Source organism: Gobius niger (genome assembly GCF_951799975.1).
Source record: "Gobius niger genome assembly, chromosome: 14".
Lineage (NCBI taxonomy): Eukaryota > Metazoa > Chordata > Actinopteri > Gobiiformes > Gobiidae > Gobius > Gobius niger.
Window position 1 is genome coordinate 27,310,074 of NC_136865.1, and position 24,992 is coordinate 27,335,065.

Here is a 24,992-nt window from a genome sequence, read left to right on the forward strand (position 1 = left end):
ATGCGATGCAGAACGGGCCTAATGACATCTATAATGGAGTAATTATCATTTCACACGCCGCCGTTTAATGGCACAGAGTGTCAAAAAGCGCACCGTGCCCGTCTCCTTAATGGGGCCCGAACGCTTATGGCACATGCGCGCTCACATCACACGCACCATGCCGCCAGAAAGGCTCCGAAACCTGGAGATGTTCTGAGCGCAGGAATGCCCCACTAACAAGCAAGCAATAAAAAAAAAACCGTGCCCCCCAACCCCTACCCGGAACCAGTCCAGTTGGAGCTTTGACCCGGCCAGGAAACAACCATTTTGCAAAACTACCCAGCGCAGCGCAGTAGCCTCTACAGCGGCCGAGGGGGGACACGGACACCCTGCGTACACGGGGCGGAGAGCACCGAGAGGCAGCCAGCCGAGGAGAGAAGGAGACGGTGCCCGCAACAAAAGGCGCAGCGATTTGGAGCCCTTTATTTTTGCATCTTTTTACGCACGGTTTGGCACCTGGACACGCGCGCTCGGAGCCGCGGAGACAATGGACGTACGCGAGCAGGCCGGCGGCGGCGGAGAGGGGTTGTCTGGTTGCAGCGCGCAGTGAGAAGCCGATGGAGAGCCAGGCCTGCCTCTGTGTTTTTCCTCCTCCATGGATGAAGAAGGAGGAAAGGGCCCCGCTGACAGGCTGCACGGACCCCGCAGACATGGCACAGTCCCCCCGCGACGCCTCCCGCCGTTCACCGGGGAGAGTTTGAGCAATGCGAGCCCCCGACACGGCGATACTGCAAGGTAAAAACATAAACAAAAGCCCTTCCTGTGTGTGCAAGTTGCAGGCTTTTTGCTAACATGGGGCTAAGCTGCTAACGATGCTAAGCTACACACGCAAACAAGACTTCTGCTGTTTCTGCGCGTTTTTGGACGCTTTACGCACTGCGCTTTTAAACACACGCTGCATACATGTATTAAAATAATAATATCATTGATTCCTCTTATTTAAATATGTTTAACTCAATGCTCGCCCGGTGTGTTGACTGTTCAGATGTGACACTGACTGTCGGTGTCCCTTCTGTTCCATGTTGTGCAGATAAGAGTGGGATATTTCAGCAGTGGACATTGACTCTTCAGTCCAGACAGACCCGAGCACGAGCTGCAGGTGAGACGCAGCGCACGCCTCCAAACTGTCAAACTCTGGATCACACGCCTGTGCGACTTCAGACAGGGGGAAACATCACAGCAACTCCGTCAAACGTGAAACAATCCCGGTTTTAAAAAAATAAGTTAGTCGGACCATTCAATGTGGATTCTGCAGATGTCTTCCTTTCTTGCTTAAACCTCCAGACATTTGGATCTAAATTGCCCATAGTGTGAATGGAGGAGAAAGTGGTTTAAGTGAGGCCCGGGGGCCAAATGCGGCCCTCAGACCAATGTTTGGTGGCCTTCGGGCTTGTTGCTGAATCACATCACCAGAGATGGTCCTTTTTATTTCAAGTTTAATAATTCTACACAATTCTAACCTAACAGCTAACATTTTATTGTGACACTGAGCAAGCATTAAGGTTTTAAAGTGCATATGACAGCTTTTAATGCTTTAGGACGTGTTACATCAGTTGCATTATTATCATTTTATTTCAGTGAAGCAGCAGTTTTAATGAAGAAATTTTGTTTTTATTTGAATTTTCAATCTGCTGAGAGGAAGTGACATAGTTGAAGGTAAATATATCATACCGCCTTTGCTCTGCCCAATCCCGTCAGACCTTGGAAGCTAAGCAGGGAAGGGTCTGGTCGGTACTTGGATGGGAGACCGTTTAGTAACACCAGGAAGCCTAGCGAATGTAGTGAGTGAGTGAGTGGTTGGTGGTGGTCGGAGGGGCCGATGGCGCAGACTGGTTGCCTCGCTTCTGTCAGTCTACCCCAGGGCAGCTGTGGCTACAATAGTAGCTTACCACCACCGGGTATGGAGTGAATGAATAATGCAATGTAAAGCGTCTTTGAGTGTCCAGAAAAGCGCTATATAAAACCGATGCATTATTATTATTATTATTAAAGTCATAGCAGTTTGACTCATTTATTTCCCATTGACTTAACATGGTCGGCACGGCAACAGTTTAAAATTATTTGCCTTCATCTATGTCACAAAAATTGCCAAACTAAAGAAAGCTGGATACAATCTTAAGCAAAATCTGTAATATAATTGTGTCTAATGTGGCATATGCACTTTAAGCCTAAACAAAGGAGTGGCCGATCTGTGGCCCTTCACCCTGTGTACGCTTCAATGTGTCGGGCTGAAACATCTAATCGATGAATCGACAAGTAATCGATTACTTAAATAGTCGACAACTATTTCAGTAATTGATTAATCATTTTCTAGTGAACTCAAATAGAGCAAAAATTATATGTATATCAACCCTGGTGTGGCCAGTGCAATAAGACTACTAGCATCATCCATCTGCAAACATGTGGAAACTGCTTTGCTACTGGTGTGGAAAAATAACTTTTCTTGAGAAACTAATTTTTGATGCATGATGAGTCTGAAAATGGCACTTAAAAAAGGTTTCTTTGTTCTCCCAGGTCAAAGGAAGAATACAAATAAACAAAGTTTTAGAGAATAAATGTTAAACATTTTTGTTATGTTTGATGGTTGAAGATAATATATAATGTAGTACATGTATATATAAAAAGGGTTAGTTCAGGGTTAGTTACCAGTATCGTAAACAGAAAATCTCTAAAGCACTGGTACAAAAAAATTAAAGATGCCCAGCCCTAGAGGTTATACTGATTTCTCCACATCTTTGGCTTCAGTATTTCCTTTCTGTGCAGCTTTATGGCACAAAAAGAAAAAAGAAAATTATTACATAAAAACAGGTCCCAGTGCACCAAGAGTGTTTCTCATGTTTTAGCATGTTGAACACTGTTGGAGCTGAGCTCAATTTAATTCTACTATCTGTGGCACGGACAATGAGACACTGAAAGGACAAGCAAAAGGCTTTGAACTGTTCTGTACTACATACTGTATATTCAAATATTATAATCATTGTTGTTTATTGCTTGTGCCTCAGATAAATGAAGCACATTTTATGTCAGGGCTCAGACCGGTCAGAAGGTCAAGTTCACTGCTGCAGAAAGCAGAGGAGCATTTTCAAGACTTTTTCTTCAACTGCTGCTCCACACTGTAGTGAACTGGAAAACACTGACCTAGTTTTTATGGAATAAATCAGCAGACTTTAATTTTGATGTCATCTTTACATGGTATAAATCTTATCATGAGATACTCATGAGCTCTAAATATACTCTAGCCATCCTGTCTGCAGGGCACGATGTCACCAAACAAATGGGATTATTATTAAAGCAGACACAGTTGTCACAGTACATATTTCTCCAAATATTGTTAATCTGTTTTTGCAATGTCTACATCTACATAGGCCTAAATAATGTCATTTTAGCTCAGCACAAAGATATTGTACATTTTGAGACGATCTTTCTTTAGTTTGTGGTTTTGACTGCTGCTTTAACTTAAAGTTGACTTAAACTGTTGTCTCTCCAGGCTCCTGTGACTGGACTCCATGAATGGGCAGGACAAAGGAATGAAGAGATCTACTCGGCTCGGGACTGCCACATCTGATGGGACATTAATAAGCTACACATGGAACTCTCAAACGCGACACTACAGACGGACTATTTATGAACTGTTTGAAAACCTCACAACTGCTCTTGAGGCCTTTCTTATCGACCCCGCTCTGAGATTTCCATGAAAAACACATGCTTGGCCTCTTAGTACAGGGCTGAAAGTGGGTGCATTGGGTCGCTGTGCCGCGGGACACTGCAGCGTCACTGGGAGATGTTCCAGTTCAGTAAGTACCCCATGGACATTTTAGAGATGCTCAGTGGACACCAGGCCCATCAGTTCAAGGGCCTGGGGCTGGATCGACAACTGAGCCACCAGCAGCAGGTCCAGCTGCCTCATCAGGGGCAGCTTCAGGGGCAACTCCCCCCCTCCTCGGAGCCCTCCGGGAGTCTGCTGTCCGGCCTGGGCCTGGGCTCTCTCCAGTCACCCCGCACCAATGCCTTCACCGACTCCTCATCGCTCTTCGCCAAAATGGGTGCACATCCTCCCCCCCCTCCCATCCCCCACCATAGCCAGTCATCTTCCTCCAGTCACAGCTCCAGGAAGTCCAACAAACTGGGTGGTGCCAGCGGGACTGGTGCCACCTCTCCAAGCTACCCCCAGTTTCTGCGGCCCTTCCATCCTGCAGAGGCGCTGGCTCAGGAGCAGCTGCACTCTGGTATGGGACGCTTTGACTTTGGGGGTGGCACCAGTGTTTCTTCTGCTCCACCTCCACCGCCCCTTCATCCAGGGCTCTCTGTGCCACAGCCCTCCTCTGGACCTCCCACATCCTCTCCTTCACCCTCCACTTCTGTCTCAGTGTCCAGTAACCCCTCAGGCAGCTCGGCGGTGCCCCTCGTGGGCCAGTCGGACCCCCGTAGCCTTCATCAGCAGTTCAGCTGCATGCTGGCTGCTAACCAGTACTTCCTGTCAGGTGTCCCAGCCAACAGCAGCCTGGAGCAGTTCCTGGTGCAGCAGGGCTCCCACACTCCTCTGGGGCTGGGTCTCGGTCAAGGCTCAGAGTCCAACTCGGGGCTGGCGCCGCCTCCTCTGCACTCGTCCCACAGCCACAGCTCTCCTCAGCCGCAGCAGCAACAACAGCATCTTGCCCCCCATGCCTTAACGCACAGCCACACGCACCACCCACACCCCCTGCACCCCGCCCCCCAGCCCGCTCCACTGGGGGGTTTTGACTTCCAAGGCATTCCTGTCCTGTCCTCAAACCAGATCGCCTCTCTCATGCAGCAAGAGGCCGGCATCCCCCTCCCTCTGCCCCTGCACCTGTCCCTCTCCAAAGAAGAGGCATCAAAGTCAGGAGACTCCCAGTCCACAGGGTCCTCCGGTGGAGGGAGCAGGAGAAAGAAGGCTATGGCAGGATATCTGCCTCAGAGGAAGGCCGACAGCCATGGCCACAGCAGTAGCAGCATGAACTGTCACGAGGGCAGCGCCAGCGGGCACAGTCAGAGCTCTTCCGGCCTGGTGGGAGGGGAGGGTGTTGATATCATGGAGCCCCAGCACACAGCTCTCCTGTCACCATCTTCATCTGCCACTGTCTCCTCCTCTTCCTCCATCCCCTCCTCCTCTTCCTCCTCGTCTGCACATGTAGCCAATGGTAGCCACCAGTTGTCCAAATCCAGAGAAAGCCAAAACAACAGCTCCTCAGGGCAGCCTGAGCCTGAGCCGCTGTACCACTGTGGTGAATGTGGTAAAACCTTTACTCACCTCTCCAGCCTCAGAAGGCACCTCCGCAGCCACGGCCTCACGCCCGAAAGTCAGAGCAGAAAGTCGGACTGTACGTCTCCCAGTCCAGAGAGGATCTTCTGCTGTGGAGAGTGTGGGAAGAGGTTCAAGAAGAGGGGCCACCTCATCCAGCACAGTGTCACACATTCAGAAAACAGGCCGTTCGTCTGCACCATTTGCCAAAAGTCATTTAACCGCAGAGAGTCCCTGACACGACACGAGAAGATCCATGATGAGAAGCCTTTCCGCTGCCCTGCCTGTGGACGTTGCTTCAGGGAGAGCACTTCTCTGCTGAACCATGCTGCCTCTGGAGCCTGTGGCAAACCACCACGCAACTCCAAATCCAAGATGAGTGGCGAACACAGCAGCTCATCCAACCTGCCCCACCCAAGTGGCATTAAAATGGAGGGCAGTGACCCGATAGGAATGTCCAATGAGCCTATGAGCATGGCCAATGACAAATATGGCACAGATTACTCTAGGGGGCGCTATCAAAACCAGCCCTACAGCAGTGGTGTGGAGGATTATAGACGATCTCAGTCCTCTCTGTATCCTGAGAGTACCTTAGGGACAGACATGCCCAATCCGACGCTCCGAAAAGCCCCTTTAGCCCCCACACTTCACCCTCACCCCCCCCAGCAGCACCATCATCACCCACCCCCTCAGGCTCCCCCTCAGCCTCCCCCTCCCATATCCTCTCAGGCCCCCTCTCAGCCACACCTGCCTCTGTCCTCTCTGCTGGACGACTCGGAGGATGAGGTCACCAGCAGCGCCATGTCGGCCATAGCTGCTGCTGCCGCTGCCTCCTGTGACATGAGCGGAGAGGGCAGAGAAGGAGAGAGGAGGGACATCATCGGGGGGCTGCTGGGCGGCCTGGGCTTTGGGAACTTGGGGCCATCGTCCACAGCAACACTAAACGGTGCCACTATGCCTTTAACTCACCCCTGCCAGCCGCAGGTCAAGCACAGGAGGCCCAGGAAGCCCAGAGAGAAAAGGGAGCCTGGGGCTTCGGTGCGGCGAAGGCGAAGCCCCCTGCCACCAAGCGACAACAGCGACCGGCCGTACGGCTGCCAGATCTGTGGCAAATGTTTCAGGAGAGCGGAGACTCTGCGCAGGCACCACCGCATCCACACAGGTGAAAAACCACACACCTGTGAGGTCTGCGGCAAGAACTTCAGAGAGCCTTTCCACCTCACCAAACACCTCACTGTGCACTCTGGAGTCAAGAACTACAAATGCAACCTGTGCGGCAAGCTGTTTGCCTACGCACAGAGCCTGGTCCGACACGGCAAGCTACACAGAAGAGGAGAGATCGACGCTCAGGGCCGGCGTGTTAAAGGCGCCGCCGCTCTGTGTAAAGTTAACTCTGAGAACTCGGACTACTACTCTTCCTGCTCACAAGAAGAAAAGTCCCCCACATCCGGCACACCCACACAGCGCATCTACACCTGCACCGTGTGCTGGAAGTCTTTCAGACACTACTTCCACCTGACGGCACACACCCAGACGGTGCACGGCGGTGGTGTGGGGCTGGAGAAGAACTACCGCTGTGACGTCTGTGGTAAGGCCTTCGCCTACTCCAACAGCCTGGTGCGGCACAAGCTTTCCCAACACGGCATGGACCGCAATGGGCAAAAGGTCAATCACCAGGTCCCGCCGCAACATTCCGGATACTCCCCCCTGTACTATGATTCAGGCTCAGGCCACCCCTATGCCGGGACATCCCACATGCAACCGGACCCCTCTGCTCAGCAGCAACAGCCCCAGCAGCCACAACAGCCCCAGCAGCCCCAGCAGCCACAGCAGCCACAGCAGCCCCAACAGCCCCAACAGCCCCAGCAGCCCCAACAGCCCCAACAGCCCCAACTGCCCCAACTGCCCCAGCAGCCCCAAACACAAGCTCTACAGCACCCTTTTCACTACCACTCAAAGGACTTGCAAGACCAACTTGGACAGACAACAAAATGCAGAAAGAAAAAGCGGCGCGTGATGATTCACAGCATCATGCGGGACGGGAAGCTTGTGGGCGTCCCACTGAGTAAAGAAACCAAGAGGAAGCTGATGATGTTGCGGAGGAAGAGGGGCAGGCTTCAGGCACAGATTAATAGGAAGAAACTCCTGGTCCAGCTGCGGACGAGAGGCGGCGTCCTCAAAGTTAAGTCGTGGAGAGGAGGAGCAGTAAGAGTGACCGGACTGAGCTCACTGGATGTGCCTGTCAAACGCTTCCCCTGCTCCATGTGTCCCAGCAGCACCTTCTGCAGACAGGGGCAGCTGCTGCTGCACTATGCCATCAGACATCCGCCCCATGCCCACAACCGCTCAGCCCGACTCTGCTGCCCGGTGTGTGGACGCCACGCTCGCTCTCTGCTCCGGGCGCTGAAGCACCGCGGCACACACCTGCGGCGGGCCTCCTTCCGGTGCCTCAAGTGTCAGCACCGGTTCTGGAGCCCCCAACTGCTGGAACGACACAAGTACTGCTGCAGGGGGGGCACTGCAGTGAGCACATCGTCTCCCTGGGGGGCGCTCGTGAACCTCAAAACATCTCCCCCTCATCATCAGGACACTGAGCACCTGTCTGTGCCACAGCTGATCACTCCGGACAGGGCAGCCATGCTGTCCGACTACTCTCACTAAAAGACTCTAGTTTTGGTAATTTATCAACACAGAATCAAGAGCTAACACATTTTTACACAGCAGGTGGGTTTGCTAAACGTGTTAGACCTTAAATGCGTGGGTGGTTGGTAGTTAGCCTGGACTTTCAAAGCCCCATAATCAAACCCACCTGCACCTGTTCCCTGTGAGGAGGCCAGGGACTTTAAGTAGCAGCTATCACAAACACTTTATTTCTTTTATACTCATCTGTCAGCAGTATTTATTCATCAAATGCCTACTGTAGACCTGAGATTTATTTTTATTTGTTACATTGACAGAAAACCTAGTTTCCTTTGTCCCATTGTCTACTTGTTCATGAATGGAAGATCTTCCAAGTTAAACATTTGCCCTTAAAACAAAGGTATCTTTTTTTAGGAAAACAGTCCTGACAGTCCACAGTGACTTTAATCTGAAAACACTGTGTAGAGACTTGGAGTGCTTAAGGTTAGTATTTGTATTGCACAAGGAAACGACTCAAACTGTTAAAAGTATTCAGGATTTCAAAAGGACGCAGCGTATTACCGTGTACTGTACACTTCATATGATATTTTATTGTGTATTGATTTGTCTGCCGTTTTCTACTCGGACATGATCTCTCGTATCGTTGGTATTGTTGAGGGAAGGGGAGCTGGGGCTGTTTGTATATGTGATATTTTCTGTACTCTTCACGCGCTGCAGTTAAGCCCAGTTTTTGTAATGACGTGTTACTCCTAGTTTATTACTTAGGTCCTGTCCACGTGTCTTTCTTTTTTCCTGTAAAACTAAAACATGTATTATTCCTAAATTACTATTCATTTTCTCTACATAAAGTGAGTTGTCAAACGCTAAAATCAAATAAAAAAAGCTCAAGTGTTTACACAAAGTCTGCTACAATGTAGAGGTTTTTTATCAGGCAATAGTTTTAACCACACAGTCTACATTAATGATAGTTTACCATACCAATACCTAAACATACCTACACAAAAATATGTGTGATCAGGAACCAGAAGACAGAATAATAATGTTAATTTATTCCATAAAAGACTATTTAAACCCGGACCTTTGACACTACACTACTATACATTGTACCTGCCAAATTTAGTACAATGTGTAAGGTGACAATGTGGAATAACTTGCACCTATGGGCTACATACACTGTGGCGCAATGGTTGGTGCTTGTGCTTCACAGTTGTTAGGTCCCAGGTTCGATTCCCACCTGGATGGAGCCTTTGTAGTTTGGAGGTGTCCTACATAATGTAACAGGACCTTAAAGGAACAGGCCACCGTTCCTCCATACTGTGATATGTACTTACCTTTGAGTTGATACGTGTCTTTATGCCTGTGGAAGAGTGTGGTAGCTTCCAACTTCACCCCCCCCTTTGGAGCTATAGGAACATGCTGGGAGAGGCCAAATGCTAACAACATCTGTGGTCGTTTTGCGTGACTGAGGGCACACACAAAGACCAGACAGGTACGTATCAACTCGTCTAAGCTCAGGTAAGAACATATCACAGTATGTAAAAACAGTGGCCTGTTCCTTTAAGACCTTACCCTAAGGGTTTTATGTCTTATTACATTATAGAACCTCCAAGTACACATTATTCCATTGCGTATGTATGTTACATAGGTACACGTTGTTACAGATTGTTACAAAGCAGATTGCATTGTACTACATTTAGTTTGGTAAAGTATCAAGGTAGTGTAAAATAAAGTGCAGCCAGTGTGTCTTTCAGCCCCTGCTTTAGATACTTTTATTTTTTTAGTACCTAGACTTTTTTTTAATTCAATACTGCCTATGATATCACAGTGGTCAGTTTTCTAAAAACTAAGTAGCCTAAATCTTTAAATCAATAAATAGGCATGCTAAGGTAAATTGTAGAACAAACATAGTGATTTACAGAACAGGAGGTTTTGTTAGAACAGGCAAATAGAATCAATAAAACATAAATAATCCTAACATTTTATCAGGAGTGATGAGTGCAGATAGAATACTTTCAACAACAGTTTTCAGTCTGGATTTGAACATTGGAGGAGATCCTTCCCATCTTCAGGAGGACTGATCCAGATGGTAAAACTGAAACCCAGGCTCAACGTGTTTAGTCCTGACTCTGGGACCAGCAGGAGACCACAGGTCATACTTCTCTTCCATGTTAGAGATGTACTTTGATGCTAGGCCACAAAAAAAAGAAGTAGAAGTAGAAGTCACTGATTGCCATACCAAATTTCTCTATAATTGAAAGACCCTAACCATATCCTATAATGTAGCCTCCTCAAAATGTAAATAGGATTTCTTGCATATGGTTTACACCGTATTTACTCTTATAATTTCCTACAATCCAATATCATGCGTTAAAATGTTTAAAATGTAGGCCAACTACAGTGGAAAATAAGAATTCTTCGCATTGTCTGCCCCCAATTTACCCCATAGACCCAAAAGTTTCTCTTGCTTTTCATGCAAGACACTGTGGCAATTACAAAGGCCTCTAAAATGTTGCTCCTAAACACTGATGGCGAGTGTTTTCCCTTTTATTCCCCTATTATCCCCCATGAACATCACAACTGCGCCTTATGTCTGCGCCATACTCATAAATGTCCACTAGATGGAGCCAAATCAATGCAAGTCCAATGCTTCTGATGAAAAAAAAAAAAAAAAAAAAGAAAGAAAACGTGTTCATTCCTCAGCCCTCCCCTCCTCTCTCCTCCTCTCACCAGGCAAAGAGTTGTGGCACGTCTCGGTTTATGGACGTGTGAGAGGAAAAACAGTGAAATGTTGCTGAGTAATTTCACTGCGCTGCACGCTCTCCCGCTGCGCACAACTGACAGCTCCCGTCCTGCCATTACTGTAGGCTACATTTCCACTCACATGGGCTGGGGTGTGTGTTTTGGATTGGCACGTTCTGAAGAAAATAAAAAATCCATTAAAAACTAAAACTGGGCTGTTAAGCGTAACTTGGAAAGATACGTAAGGCCAACTTGTTCTCGTCTGCGCGCCAAAAGTATAAAAGTTACGCGTATGGAGCGAAAATATGGCACTCTCTGCAGGCTGTGGTATGTTAAGTGCTGGGATATGAAGTTGGCTAGTATTACCATGACAACAATTTACGAGTAGCCTAATGCATTAACCTCTTAACCGCCGTTTTAACCAAGTGCGCGTTCTCCAGTCCAGCCTTGCCCAAATCCATAAGGTCTATAGGCCAGTGTAACGCCTCATTTGAAAGCTAAGGTCGGATTTTGACACTTTTTTTGGAGATGCTTTTGCGTATGGGTATAGCCAAACTGGAGAAAATCTGGTCGGTTCAGGTGAGGGTTAAGAGGTTGATGCCATTAGGACCATCATTTGGCGCTTTAATTGCCCACAATCATTAAAGCGCGCGGGCTTATGGCAGCAGTCGTCGCCCTGGCCCATAGTAATCACCCCGCGCGCCGCCGCCGCCGCTGGATTTTGTGTCATTGCGAGACTTTCCCCCTTCTCCACAGCGGGTTGTTTACTGATGACACGAGGTGAAACGCTAATCCACGCGCTCTCCCCAGCCCGTGTCCTGGCTGTCACGCGGATATGGCATCGGGGGCGGGGGGGAAAAACCTGTGGGCGGGAACTATGACCTATTTTTAGCCAATGATCGCGAGGCAGAGGCAGCGACTGACCCAGATTCAGCCAATGGGAGCGCAGCAGCGTCGCCGGTAGGCAACAACGAGCCCCGTGCAGGAGCCATGTGCTGCTGGGCTGGAGGGACGGCAGAAGAGTACGAGGCGGCGCAGCTGGGGATCGCGGTGATTCACGGCAGGACACATTTCACTCGTGATTGCAATGGCCAATATACATTCTAAGAGAGGGATTCGACATTTTGGGATGGTCGTTGGCCCGTTACGTCTCGTGCGTAAAGGTTGTCGTGTCTAGGTCTCCCTTTATAAAGCAGACATGTTCTGGTGCAGCAATGAAAACGGCCTTCGAGTGCCTATTGTGGACGGTTTTTGATCTGGGGGAGTCGATTGTTGTTGCACTGACAGCGTGAGAGCAGAGGGAGGAGGAGGGCCTCTCAGCAAGAAGCCCGAAGTGCGCTCGTTTCATTGGCTGAGGAGATAAAGAGGCGATGCATAATAACGAGATACTTCAGGTGCTTGGGAATAAAAAGAGATCAGGATTTCTTAGCCTCAGAGGTGCCAGATGCTTTCTACAATATCTTCTTCACTACAGTGTGCTATGATATAAGCTTTGCATTTAGCCCAAAGACCTATAGACCTACATAACGTTTCACTTCACCCATAATATTAGATGTTTATTTTTATCTCACAGAGGAGAAATTATTATTAATAATAATGCATTGGTTTTATATAGCACTTCTTCTGAACACTCAAAGATGCTTTACATTGCATTATTTATTCACTCCATACTTGGTGATGGTAAGCTACTATTGTAGCCACAGCTGCCCTGTGGTAGACTGACGGAAACGTGGCTGTCAGTCTGCGCCATCAGCCCCTCTGACATCCACCACCCACTCACTCACTCTACATTCTCCCAGGCTTCCTGGTGTTTCCCAAACGGTCTCCCATCCAAGTACCGACCAGGCCCTACTTGCTGAGCTGCCACGGTGTGACGGGATCGGGCAGAGCAAATGACTTTTGTATAAAGGCTCTGCTAACAGCAGCTGATAAGAAAATGTGCAATCAAAACAAGGTTTAATGGAATTATATCTTAAAGCTCCCAAGTGTGTGTGTGTGTATATATATATATATATATATATATATATATATATATATATATATATATATATATATATATATGTTAAAACATAAACAAGGAATATGCCAAAAATAGGCGAAGACTGTAAAAAAAATAGTAGTGAAACAGTCGAGTTTACATATTGTGGTGGGAGGTGATGGAAAAAGTGGCAAACAGTTATTATAGCCTAATTAAAGCTCTGAAATCAGTTATGGCAAAATATATCATAATTAGCCTAGATATTTAGTAAACATTAAGTCTTTACTCAGAAACCAAGGTGTCATAACAAGATTAAATGGGATCTTAGGCTAAAATGGAGCAAAATTTGATAAGATTACAACACTGTGGGTTTTAATATAAATTGTGTTTCAAAATATGCTGCTAATCTGAGTCCAGTGAAAGACTCCAGTGATTTAATGACATGTTGTGCAGCTCAATCACCTAAATCTAAACAACACGTCATCAGAGACGTCGAATAACCACAACATTTCCCTCGGAGTCGAGCCGTCTGTGCGCAAAAGCTCTTTCCCCCGCGTTTCCCCTCGCCTTTGAACGCCTCTCCCCGCTTGTCAGCGCGAGCGCCCTAGCCGTGCACGGGGGGGCGTGTCCCATGTATGCAAATGAGCCACGCCTCCAGAGCGCCTTTCCCCCGTGAGCGCTGACGTCACGCCCGTGGCCCGTGTTGGTTCCAGCTGACTGACGGCGAGCGCGAGGAGCGGGGCAGAAAATAGAGAGAGGAGCGAGTGTTTGGAAGAAAAGAGGAGAGATAGAGGGATAGAGGGAGGGAGGGAAATACCAGGCAGAAGCCCCATCTCCGAGGCTCTCACTCCACTGGATTTATCTTTGTTTTTGTGGAATCGCCGCTTGATTTCTCCCGTTCTTCTTTCTCATTTTCCGTTTTGCCATTATTTTCCCCACATTCTCATCTCGTCGCCTGGAATAGCTGCCGATCCTCTCGCTTTATTTCTTCTTCTTTTTTGTGTGTGGATGACTGGAGGTAAAGTCGCATCGCCAGCGGTCAGTGCGTCTCATCCTCCCCCCCCCATCCGAGGAGTTTACATTGTGCGTCCGAGTGACCAGGCGACCCTCCATCGCAAACTTAACCCGCGGGCGCGCAACGCTCTATCTTTACGCGTCAGATTAATGGATGATTTCAGACTCCCTGTGCCAACATGGTGCCATTTTGGAGATAAACCCTTCCAATGTGTGTGTGTTTTACTGTTGGGTTTCTCTTTTTGTCATGTCGAGTAGAGCTGTCAGCCTGAGATCTTGAACGCGCTCGTCTCTCTCCACGGCGCTGTCAATTACCGCTCCGCCTATTGGATTATTGTGATCTTGAACTTTCCGAGGCTGCAGGTTGTGCGCTCTCTCATAACCCGCCTCCCCCCCCCGTCCCATCCTTCCTCCCCCCCCTCCACCACCCCTCCACCCGCGTGGTCGTGGAAGAAGTTATGTCAAGGCCTCTCACGCAGCTCCTACCGCCGGATCTCCCTGCAGGGGCCACCAGCCCGCAGTTCGGGGCCGCCAACCCGGCCGTAAGTGGCCCCCAAGGAAGCCACCTGACCTCTATGACCAACCTGAAGTCCCTGCTGCAGCTGCCAATCAAAGCCGATCCCAGAGCACCCAAGGACTGCTGCGAGATGAAAGGTGGGTGCAGCGTGTTTTCAATGCGATGCCTGTCATTTGTGTAGGAAACTCGAGGGGAAACTGAGCCAACATGTCTGCCAGTCACTCCCATGAAAGTTGATTTAAGAGTTGAATCGATCCAGTGGCCTAGAGTTGCCTATTCCTAACTTATTATTCTTTACTTATTGGAAGTCCACTACTGTATTTGATAGACGGCCCCTCCCACATGACCCCGCTCCAACCAATGGCCTTCCACTGTACTGTACTCTCTGAACATTGAGCGGTGATTGGCCTGTCAACAAGCCAATGGTGGGCTGAGTATGAGGACGGTGTTGCTGCAGTGCCAGGAATGACCGCTGGGTTTCCCCTCATTAGAATAACATGGACAACTTCCTCTCGTGGTCGCCTGCCCCATAGTGTCTTAGGAGTTATGTATGAGTGTGAGCCACTATGTAAGGTTCAATAGTCATCGAATATCGCATTTTCCCTTTTGTTGTGCCTTTGTAGTTGTAATGTCAGCGCTGTCATGAGACATTGAAGGCCTAATGACTGAAGTTATTGTGATTTCGAAGCTACCTTGGTCAACAACAGAGTGCTTTTTGTCCAGAGCAAGTCAGGATTGAGAGGGATGCTTCAGGAAGGAATGGCATCTTGTATATAATGGAGATTGAAATCGCAGTTTCAGTGGTTGTAATAGTGCAGTTATAGCCTTTGTAAATGATCTTGTGCTGTAAAAACCTCCTTAACCCGTAGAGCAGGGGTGTCGGAACCTTTTTTTTTCACCAAGGGCTGCATGTTGAAGTGTATACAGCAGGGAAGTGGGTGGTCAGTGCAGTCAAATATTCAACCTGGTGTGTTTAAGAGCGGTTTCAATTAGGGCTGCAAGGTTTGTCGATATCGAATTGCATTGATGTTTTGACTACTGCGATAACCTAACCTCAAGAGGCTGAGGTTTTTTTCCCCCTTCTGCCCCTGGCATGTGAGTGATAGATGTTCACTGATCAGAAATTGTTGAGCCTCTGTTGAACCAGTTTAGCTGCAACAAATAAAAGGTCTGAGTTTCTATAATCCTCCTCGAACCTCCACTTTAACGTGGTGGAGGGGTTTGAGCGCCCGAATGATCCTGTGGGCTCTGTTGTCGGGGGCTCTGTGCCACTGGTAGGGTCTCCCATGGCAAACAGGTCCTAAGTGACGGGTCAGACAAAGAGCGGTTCAAAAGCCCCTTATGAGAGACCAACAGGCCCGGTTAGAACCATGAGGCCGTCCTCCTGTGGACCCTCCACCTGCAGGAGGAGCCATATGGGGCTGGTGCAGTGTGATCCCACGACCCGGCAACGGAAAAGTGGAAGAAAATGAATGGATGGATGGAGTTTCCATAAAGCAGATTCTAAAGTGTTTAGACAGACACTCTGTGATTCCATCCCGGACTTGTTTTAGGCACGTGGCTGTCCCCCAGTGGCACTCTGTCGGGCAACCTCCTCAAGAAGAGGGCGCTGTCCACACAAAACCAAATTGACCAAACCAAATGATTGTGTATTGTTTTGGGCCAATTTGAAAGTCTAAATGTAACTTCCTTCAATCATAATTTGAGCCGTTTATGCATTTAAATGTATGAAATATAAAAATCCCTTATGAAGATCTGTCTCATAATAAGATATCAGTTTTAATCTTGTGGAATTATTAAAAAAAAGTACAATCTCCATTGATGTGTGCCAGATCAATAAGAAGCAATGAAAAATGGCTGCATTTGGGCCCCTTTGGACACCCCTGCCTCAGACCTCTACAAACATGTTCATGTGACTGTTGTACTCATAATCTCACAGTTGTAGCCGCAGCTGCCCTGGGGCACATCAACACTCACACTGTACATCCACACAGGCAGTGGGTGAAGTGCCTGACCCAAGGACAACGCCCACGTATGTGCCGAGCAGTTCTCAAACGCTAATGTTCAGGTCACCAGAATCGTGCAGCCCAGGCCAAACCTGCATGAAAATCACTGCATGGCTAATTTACAGATGAACAGTGGCTACTAGCAGGAAAGTACTTTAAGAAGGTCCACTTGCAAGCAATTTCACATAGTTTTCAGATTATAGAAATGTAATCTGGCCGATACAGTTTCCACATTGTATATATCTCTACCATGTGTATGAGATTCACACTTCTTTTTTTCGGGCACAATTTATCAATCAGTCAAATGTTTCTCAGAAATAATAATAAATCCAAATGTACAAAAAGACGAGTCGGTGGCTACGTGTCTGAACAGATGTGTCCACAGCTCGGGGCCTCGGACGCCAAATGACTGTTACTAATCCGGCACAAAAATGTACAGTTCAGTTTAAGTCGTGGTTTCCCCTTATCCACTTCCATTTTGCTTTGGTTATGATTTAATATTTTGTGGCATCCAGTAATTTCATGAAAACGGCACCGATAATATGGTTATTGCTGTATTCGAGAACGAGTTTCATCAGTCCTATAGATGGTCTTACAAAGCAGCTTCATCATCTGAAAGCCACCCATAGCGTCGATGGCATTCCTGGCTAAACATTTTGCCTGTGTTCCGACACTTGAGTTTGTGAGCGCGCTGCTTCTTTGTCGGTGGAAATCTCTCTCTTCCCCGAGCGATTTTTCACCGCTCTACTGTATGAGCATGTGACTGAGTGGGCTGGTGTGGAGTGCTTATCCAATATGCATGCTCCACCACTAGCACGTTTCTCCAGTCTCTCCAGCTGAAATTTCCACACGAGTTTTATTTTTTATTTTTTTTCGAGATGCGCACGAAAAATGTCGCGCAATCTGGAGGGACAGAAGCGAAAGCAGGTGGACGGGATTGTCGACGTTCTGCTTAAATAAAGATCAGATTGAATTGTGTCCCCCTCAACAGCTGCCTCTTCCCTCTCTCCTCGCTCTCCTGTCTCTGCTGCTGTCACATGCGCTCGGGGTTTTAGCCAGAGCCGGGCGTTTGGGGACAAGCCAGCGCTCCAAATATGCAAACATCTGACAAAAAATATGTGTAAAGGCAAAGGCACTGCAGTTGGATTTGGAAAGAAGGCATTTTCAGCCGGGTTTATGGAAAGAGCTTGGTTTGTACTGTATTCATTGAGGCGACAGTGATGGTCGAAGGTCAGTGGTTCGGTCCTGTCCTGTTCGGATCTGTCCTTGTGTTCTCATTGTGTGCACAATACCGTTCATAAAGTTTGGGGGTTATGTTTTCCATATTTGTCAACTGTGGTGGAAAATCGAACTCACAAATGCTGATGCTGCACAAGTTTAAAGGAATCCCAGGGTTATACAGTTGTCAGCTGTGATAACACAAGTGCACGAGGGTTTCTAATCATCAACCAGCCTTGAACATGATTATCTAACTCAATGTACCATCAGAACATTGGAGAGATGCACATAAGATAGGACTTTATTGATCAGTGAGCAGGTATTCCATAAAGGATCTCCAGTTTCCAGCTTGAACAAATGTCTTAACTAGGGTTGGGTACCGTTGCATTTGATACTTTACCGATACTTGGTTTATGATACTGATACCTGAACGACACTTTCTTTTCGATACCTACCAGAACCGGAAAACAGAACAATAATGTTTTGGAAGTCATGCAAATTAACCTCCTAACTCCCACCTGAATAGAACCCATTTTATCTAGTTTGGCTTTGCCCTTATCAAAAAGCTTCTTCGGAAAAAAGCACCAAAACAGCTCCAAAATATGAAAAGAAAACAAGGGTGTAAACGCAACAAAAAAGTGACAAAAAGTCCACAAAAATGTGACAGAAATTGAACAAAAATGTGACAAAAATTCAACAAAAATGTGACAAAAATTCAGCAAAAAAATGACAAAAATTCACCAAAAATGTGACAAAAATGTGACAAAAATTCAACAAAAATGTGACAAAAATCCAACCAAAAAGTGACAAAAATTCAACAAAAATGTGACAAAAAAAATTGGGGGAAATTGTGGCAAAAAATTAGAAAAAAGGGGGAAATTGAGGAAAAATGTGGAGAAAATAAAGGGAAAGTATTGGGAAAAATGAAGAAAAAATTGTTGAAAAATGCGACAAACATTCAGAAGAAGAAATGGAAAAAATTTTGGGGAAAAATCGTTTGTTTGAGCTGAAACAACCACGTTGCTTCCTTAAATGCTGCCCCTGGATCCAACAGCATAAAACCTGAAATATTTTCTTCTTGATACTTTAATTTTTCAATACCAGTAGAACCTAAACTTTTTTTTTACGATACCACACTGGCATCCTTTAGCAGTACCCAGCCCTAGCCTTGACTGTATTTCTAATTCATTTAATATCATAGAAAAACCATCTTGCTCATTGACGCAGATCCGTCAATCTACCCCAGGCTACAGCTGTGGCTACAATAGCTTATTCTTGGTGTGGTAAAGCTTGTAAAGTGTAAGTCATTGTTATTATCATCATTATGGTTGACATTTTTGTGACCACAATCCAGTCCAAATCGCCGTTTGAAGAGTCACATCAGTCAATCTGTCTCCATGAGCTTTTATCGACTCATCTGCCTACCCTGTAGTTTACACGTGGACAAACAGGTTCTAAAGTGCATGTGATTCTGAGATTATTGTAGTCGACAAATCTAATTCCAACCACAAGATCGTGCTTTAAAAGATGGGTCTAACAAACACGATAAACCATAAATCTACTGTCCTGTTCTTATTGTGTCTCATTGTGTTGGTGTGAGCTCTTCTGTGGCCCCTGCTGGCTGGTCGGTGCCACTGCGGCCTCTTGTCTGCACATTTGAGTAGGAAGATGATCAGCTGTGCACACGTCCTCTGCACAGCGGCCGGTGTGTGCCTCTCTCTGCTGTCAGCCCCGCAGTCCGTGAGCCTCTCTCCTATAACGATGCGTGATTCGCTCAGGGCCCTGGGCTGATGATGGCGCCTTCGCGGACAGTCCGGGCCTACGTGCCTCACCGTGGCTTGCTTTTGTTTGACGCCTTCACAGCCTCCCACGCCGTGGCACATCGCGGCGCCGCTCTCCTCTCGGCTCGGCATGCATTTCGCAGGGCAGGATTTCACACTGTACTCTTGCTCTCTTTCTGTCAGACTCTCTCCGCTCGCTCCCGCTGCTGCTGCTGCCGGCTCTAATGAAAACCGTCTCTATAATCACTGCACTTCAGCGCCGTAATGTGTTTGCATATGCAGTGATTTACAGTGCAGGGATATGTCTAGTGTTTCAGCAGCGCTACTGATATACTATAATCTCAGTGGTTTTAGGATGATATAAACAGAGTCCACTCAATCGATGCAACTGAACTGCATTTCGAGAACTGTCTTCTTCAAAGGGACAGAATCAGTGTTTTTCACTCCAGAAAGGTGACATTTCGATGCCTCATTAGACAAAAAAACAGCAGCAAGAAACACTATAGTCGCAGTCACGATTGGGAAATCACATGACAGTGAACTGATCATACTCAGAGTTATATATTTTATATTTTCTAATCAGCACAGTGTGTGACAATGGATGGCTCATAATGTGTAAAAGTATTAGTTACAGAAGCCACTTTGTAACTCTGAAAGCTTTGAATACACTTGGGTGGGGAAAAGAACCATAGCATGCGGATATTTACATGTACAGGAAATTTCCTTTTTTGCAAATGTCAGGCTGCAAACATAATGTACACAAATGTTTACATAGACATACCAGGAGCAATGACACGGTCTTAGCTGCAGTGTAACTTAAAACTGCAGAAGTCGAGAACCACAGACACGAGTCATGCCAGTCTCGATGCTTACAAAAAAGGTCTTAGATTAAAATCCTCATTTAAGCCTTTAGGATATGAGTGAGAGATGTTAAATCCTGTCAGGTTGTGGAGCAGGTGGTGACACATTCCTTGTGCACAGGTGTTGGAGACTGCTCAGTCATCAGGCAAAACAGTGCTAAACTAAGATTAAATATAATAAAGAATAATTTCAACAATCCTAGCTGGACATTATAAGCATCTGCTGTTAGTGTTTAGGCATCTTAAAGCCCAACATGTAACATTTTACTCAATAGACAATGTTATTACAGATTTTTTATCACCTTAGACCTGACTGTAAACTCCATGGAGTTTGAAGGCAGCTAAATACGAGATGTAAATTGGTTAGGTCCTCATCCGGTGTGGCTTGTTCATTTACTTGCACTGTCCTGACCAAATAAACCAATAATAATAATAGTAATAATAATAATCATCCAAATCCATTCTGTCAGTACCTTCTGCAAAAATAGCATTTTCTATGTCGAGCTGCTCATAAAAAGCATGTTTTGTATGATCCAAAATGTTACACAGTGCACCTTTAAGTGCAAGTAGCCATGTAGCTGCAGCTATTCCTTCATCAGAATCGAGAGGGTAGTCGTCATGTGCATGTTTGTTGAAGACTAAACTACAAGGTTAGGCCCTGTCCATACAAAGTCAAGCTCTGGACTAAACGCAAAGATATTTGATCAATCAAGTGTTTTGTGGGTCTGTAAACGAACATTTTCCAAACTAGGTCCCAGAGTGGAAAGATCTCAAAATGCCGTTTACGTGGCGCCGAGTGGTGTCTGTGATCCATAATCTACTGACCTTAGAATGAGTTTTCCTCATGGATCTATGATGGTTTGACTCTGCTCCTCTTTGCTCCACTGCCGTCCACGAGCCACAGGTGACAAGTAGAAAAACACGAGTCAGTCTGTGTTTTTGGACTGACGGTAAAAGTCACTGACAGGTTTTTCTGCTTTAGTCCCGTTACGTCTGAAGAATAAACTCTCCTCCTCGTCTCTTCTGTAGATCGTGAATCCTTGAATCAGCTTCATTTTCACTGTTTACATTTCACGTTCTCCCTCTACATCTTGCTCTATTATCTGTGTTAGCGTCACAGCGCCACACACAGGCCTGGCAGATGAATTAAGCCATTTTGACAGACCTGAAAATATAAGCGTTTTGTCTTTGTGTGGATACATCCTTAGCCAGTTATCTTTAAGCCCTGGAGAAGAGATCAGGTTAGACTCGACCTCACAGCAATCGCAGGTTTAATTCATTACATTTTGAAGTTCCCGTGCGTTTCTGTTGTGGGCTGCGTAAATCTCAGTCAGACGAAAGACCTCAGTGATTTTGTTGTGGCTTCTCACGCTAGTAGACTTTGCCCACATAGTCACCGTTTTCATGTTTTGCCAACAGAAAACGCCGTGAACACTTTACCGGCTCCAGTTTTGTTTAACGTCCTCATTGTGTCTTCAGCTCGTCGACATGTGCGGCCTGGAGCTTCCATTGTGCGATCGCCGTGGGAGCGCGGGGTCAGTCCAGTCAGCTGCGTTCATGGGCCATCTAAGTGCTCCACACAAATACAACCCAAACCAATGCACGGAGCTCCAACAACACTGAGCAAACAGCCATTCTGTGCCACGCTTTGTGGACCGAACCGCCGGGAACGCCCACCACAGACCTGTGCTTTCGGTGTGGGCAAGAGGAAGATAAAAGATGCTTGAATGAACTGGACAAAGTGGGAGTGTTGACAATGGAGTGGTCATTGAAAAAAAAAAAACAACTCCCAGCCACAAAAGCTCATAGATTTGTACGGCATTGGCGCTGTTAGCTTGAAAGGCGGCATGGATATGTATTTGAGGAGCAGACTAATAGGTCTTTGCATCTCTTGCCTCATCTATGTGGTTTATTTTTCGGGGTAGAACATGTGCAATTCTACATGGAACAGAACATCTTTGTACAGTAATGGTAGCAATAGTGTCTGTTATTCATAATCTACTTACCTTATAATGAGTTTTACAGCGCAATCCCCCGGTCTGTGCTTTTGGACTGACAGTTTTTCTACTTTAGTCCCGTCACGTCTAAAGAACGTCAGGTGTTGTGGCACGTTTGGTTTTTTACTCATTAATTGTCCGTGAGAGTAAAAACTACGCTGACAGAAAAGACAAAGGGAGAGAGGGATATTGTTCATCCAATTACACAATGGAGATCATTTTTTTCACTCAAACTTGGCTGTAAATACTGTTTAAGTGGTGCTAGCCCGCAGTTAGCTTTGCCCGTTAGCCTGTTAGCTTCTCTTTGTGATTCCATTAGTGTGTATTGCGCCTCCGACCCGGTGCAGGGAAAGTTGCAATTGTGCTTTCTGGCCAGAGACACCAGGGAGAGATGAAAGACCCTCCAAGCATCCCATTAAAGCAGTACCAAGTAACTCGTTTACCTTAATAAATCCTTTCCGTAGTCCCTCTGGGGGGAATAAAAAATGTTAATGGGATGATTGGAGGGTCTTTCATCTCTCCCTGGTGTCTCTGGTCAAAAAAACACAATTGCAACTTTGCTGCCACTGGGTTGTAGTCACTAACACACAGTAATGGAATCACAAAGAGAAGCTAACAGGCTAACTGGCAAAGCTACCTGCGGGCTAGCACCACTTAAACAGTGTTTACAGCCAAGTTTGAGTGAAAAAAAGTATCTCTATTGTGTAATTGGATGTACAATATCCCTCTGTCCTTTTGTCTTTCCTGTCAGCGTAGTATTTACTCTCACGGACAATTAATGAGTAAAAAAACACAACATGCTACGACACCTGCAGTGGCGCTTATGGCCTCTAGGGGCATGAGTTACTTAGTTCCGCTTTAACACAGGCACCGGCAGATGTATCGCAGCATTTTTACAGACGTCGATCAATGTTTACCGAGAGAGTTTCTGAAATTAAAAGCGTTTGTTGACTTTTTCCAGTCACATTTTTCTTTCTTTTCCTTCCTCTTTCTCAGTCAGAGGAATAATATTACAGACTTTAAAGCTGTGGTGATCAAAGTATTCTCTTCATTTGGCGCCATAGATCCACATTGAAAACACAACATTTGCAACAGAGGAAGAGACCGTATGCGCTGTTGTGTGTCATAATATGGTGCATTTTCCTCCAGCATAAACCAAGAAGGCAGAGGCTGAAATTAGCTGAGAGATTTTACTCAGCTACCTCCGACTGATTCAGGAAGTGCAGCTTTAAAGACCTACATAGGCGTCATTCCCACTTCTCTGGCATTGAGTGCACATACGTGGATAAACTGAAGGTGCTCATAAATCCATCTCCTGAATATAATTCCCCCCAGAGTGAAATGTTACTGACTGCGGCGGTTCTGACTGGCTTCCATTAAGAGTCAATGCGTTAAGAGGCTTTCAATTAGCCTTCGGAAATCACAATCAGAGCAGAGTGCAGAGGGAAAGGCTCTTTCGAACAACACTTATACTGCAGTGGAGACATACGGCTCTGTGCTAAATCAAAGAACATGCCTCAAACTGAAGATGAAGAGCCAAGAAAAGCATGCATGTCTTGTGGAGTGTTGTGGGTTGGTGGAAGCTAAAGACAGCAGTAGTATAGTAGCACGACAGTGGGAGGACTGTCACTGGAAGGAAGGAAGGAAGGAAGGAAGGAAGAAGTTGATTGGCTTTAGGACAATAGACGACGTTGGGCTTTTATCAATGGCGGCGAATGTCAGTAAACGTACTATAGACTCCAGGAAAAGAAATGACCGCCTTAAATGAGATGAATGACTTGAAACATCTTGAATTAAGGTGCTTCATGTGGACAAATTCACTTTTACATTTACAGATATTAGTCAAAAAAGGCTGAGAAACATTGAATAAGTCCAATAATTGACATGTTATTGTGAAGTTTAAGGTTTTTCTTGTTTCCAGGTGAAAGTTTTCCTTAAGATTATTTCCTTTAACATCTTGATTTTTTAACCTACGAACATTCACATACAATACAGCACAGAACGCAGCAGATTGTGATGCTTTTCTGCCTCTGTCCCTGGTGATGCTGCTCTGACTTTGGCTTTAAGCGTTTCAGCAGAAAAATATAGGTCACATCGTACTGCTGCACAATACATCACCGAATTATCAAATAAACTTCCATTCCAACAACGTAAGTCCTGTTTTTGTCAGGATATCTTTGCATTCATTCAAAGGAATGTGCTGCTCACGATTATTACTATATCCACTTCATTCCACATCGTTCGATAATGAAAGATATTTATGGTCAGTACATTAATTTGCATTCTGTCTCCCTCAATTCTCATGCAATACTTTTTTTTTTCCCGAACAAAGCTTAAACCGTGATAGTTTCCTGCCTCAGTGTATCAAACTTTAGTTATCATATAGTTGATACAATTTAGCATAATATTCAAGACAGTTATTTAGTTCTGGGTACCGTTAAATGATACCAGTATGGTATTGAAAGAATTTAATATAAATAATAGATTTTTTGCCAAATTTTCCGCCATTTTCTTAATGTTTTGGGTGATTTTTGTCTTTTCCTTGTTTTTTGTTTTGTTTTTTTGCCCCAATTTTTTCTAATTTTTAAAATTTTTCCCCTAATTTGATCTCCTTTTTTGCAAATATTTTCCCTATTTTTGCCACATTTCTTTCCATTTTTTTAACACAATTTTTCCTTAGTTTTGCCACAATCTCTCCTAATTTTCTCCCATTTTCCCACAAAGTATTTCCCATTTCCCCATGAAACTGATATTGTAAACTTGCAGCTCTTCCACACATTATCGTTCTGTTTTCTGCTTCTTGATGGCACAAATACTTTAGTATAGGTTCCGGAAAAAGCATCATTCTGGTATCAGTATCGAAAACCAAGTATGGTAAAAGTACTGACATCCCAGTCCTACAGTTGTTTAGCTCAGCCCCGTCATGATAAATGGAAAATCTGA

The 24,992-nt window shown here is 46.0% G+C and overlaps 2 protein-coding genes across 2 annotated transcripts in view; both read left to right on the forward strand.

Moving 5' to 3' along the window:
* Positions 1 to 52: 52 nt before the first annotated feature.
* Positions 53 to 8,817, forward strand: LOC306973825 (uncharacterized protein). The gene is made up of 3 exons (XM_079570859.1): positions 53 to 774; positions 1,070 to 1,138; positions 3,527 to 8,817. The coding sequence occupies exon 3, from the start codon at positions 3,821 to 3,823 to the stop codon at positions 7,958 to 7,960; it is 4,140 nt and encodes a 1,379-aa protein (XP_079426985.1). The 5' UTR covers positions 53 to 774; positions 1,070 to 1,138; positions 3,527 to 3,820; the 3' UTR covers positions 7,961 to 8,817.
* Positions 8,818 to 13,432: 4,615 nt separating this feature from the next.
* Positions 13,433 to 24,992, forward strand: part of dbpa (D site albumin promoter binding protein a) — a 48,165-nt gene continuing 36,605 nt past the window's right edge. Inside the window, exon 1 of the mRNA XM_079571004.1 lies at positions 13,433 to 14,324. Within this exon, the coding sequence (XP_079427130.1) occupies positions 14,129 to 14,324 (196 nt within the window). The 5' untranslated portion in view covers positions 13,433 to 14,128. The remainder of the gene's footprint in view (positions 14,325 to 24,992) is intronic.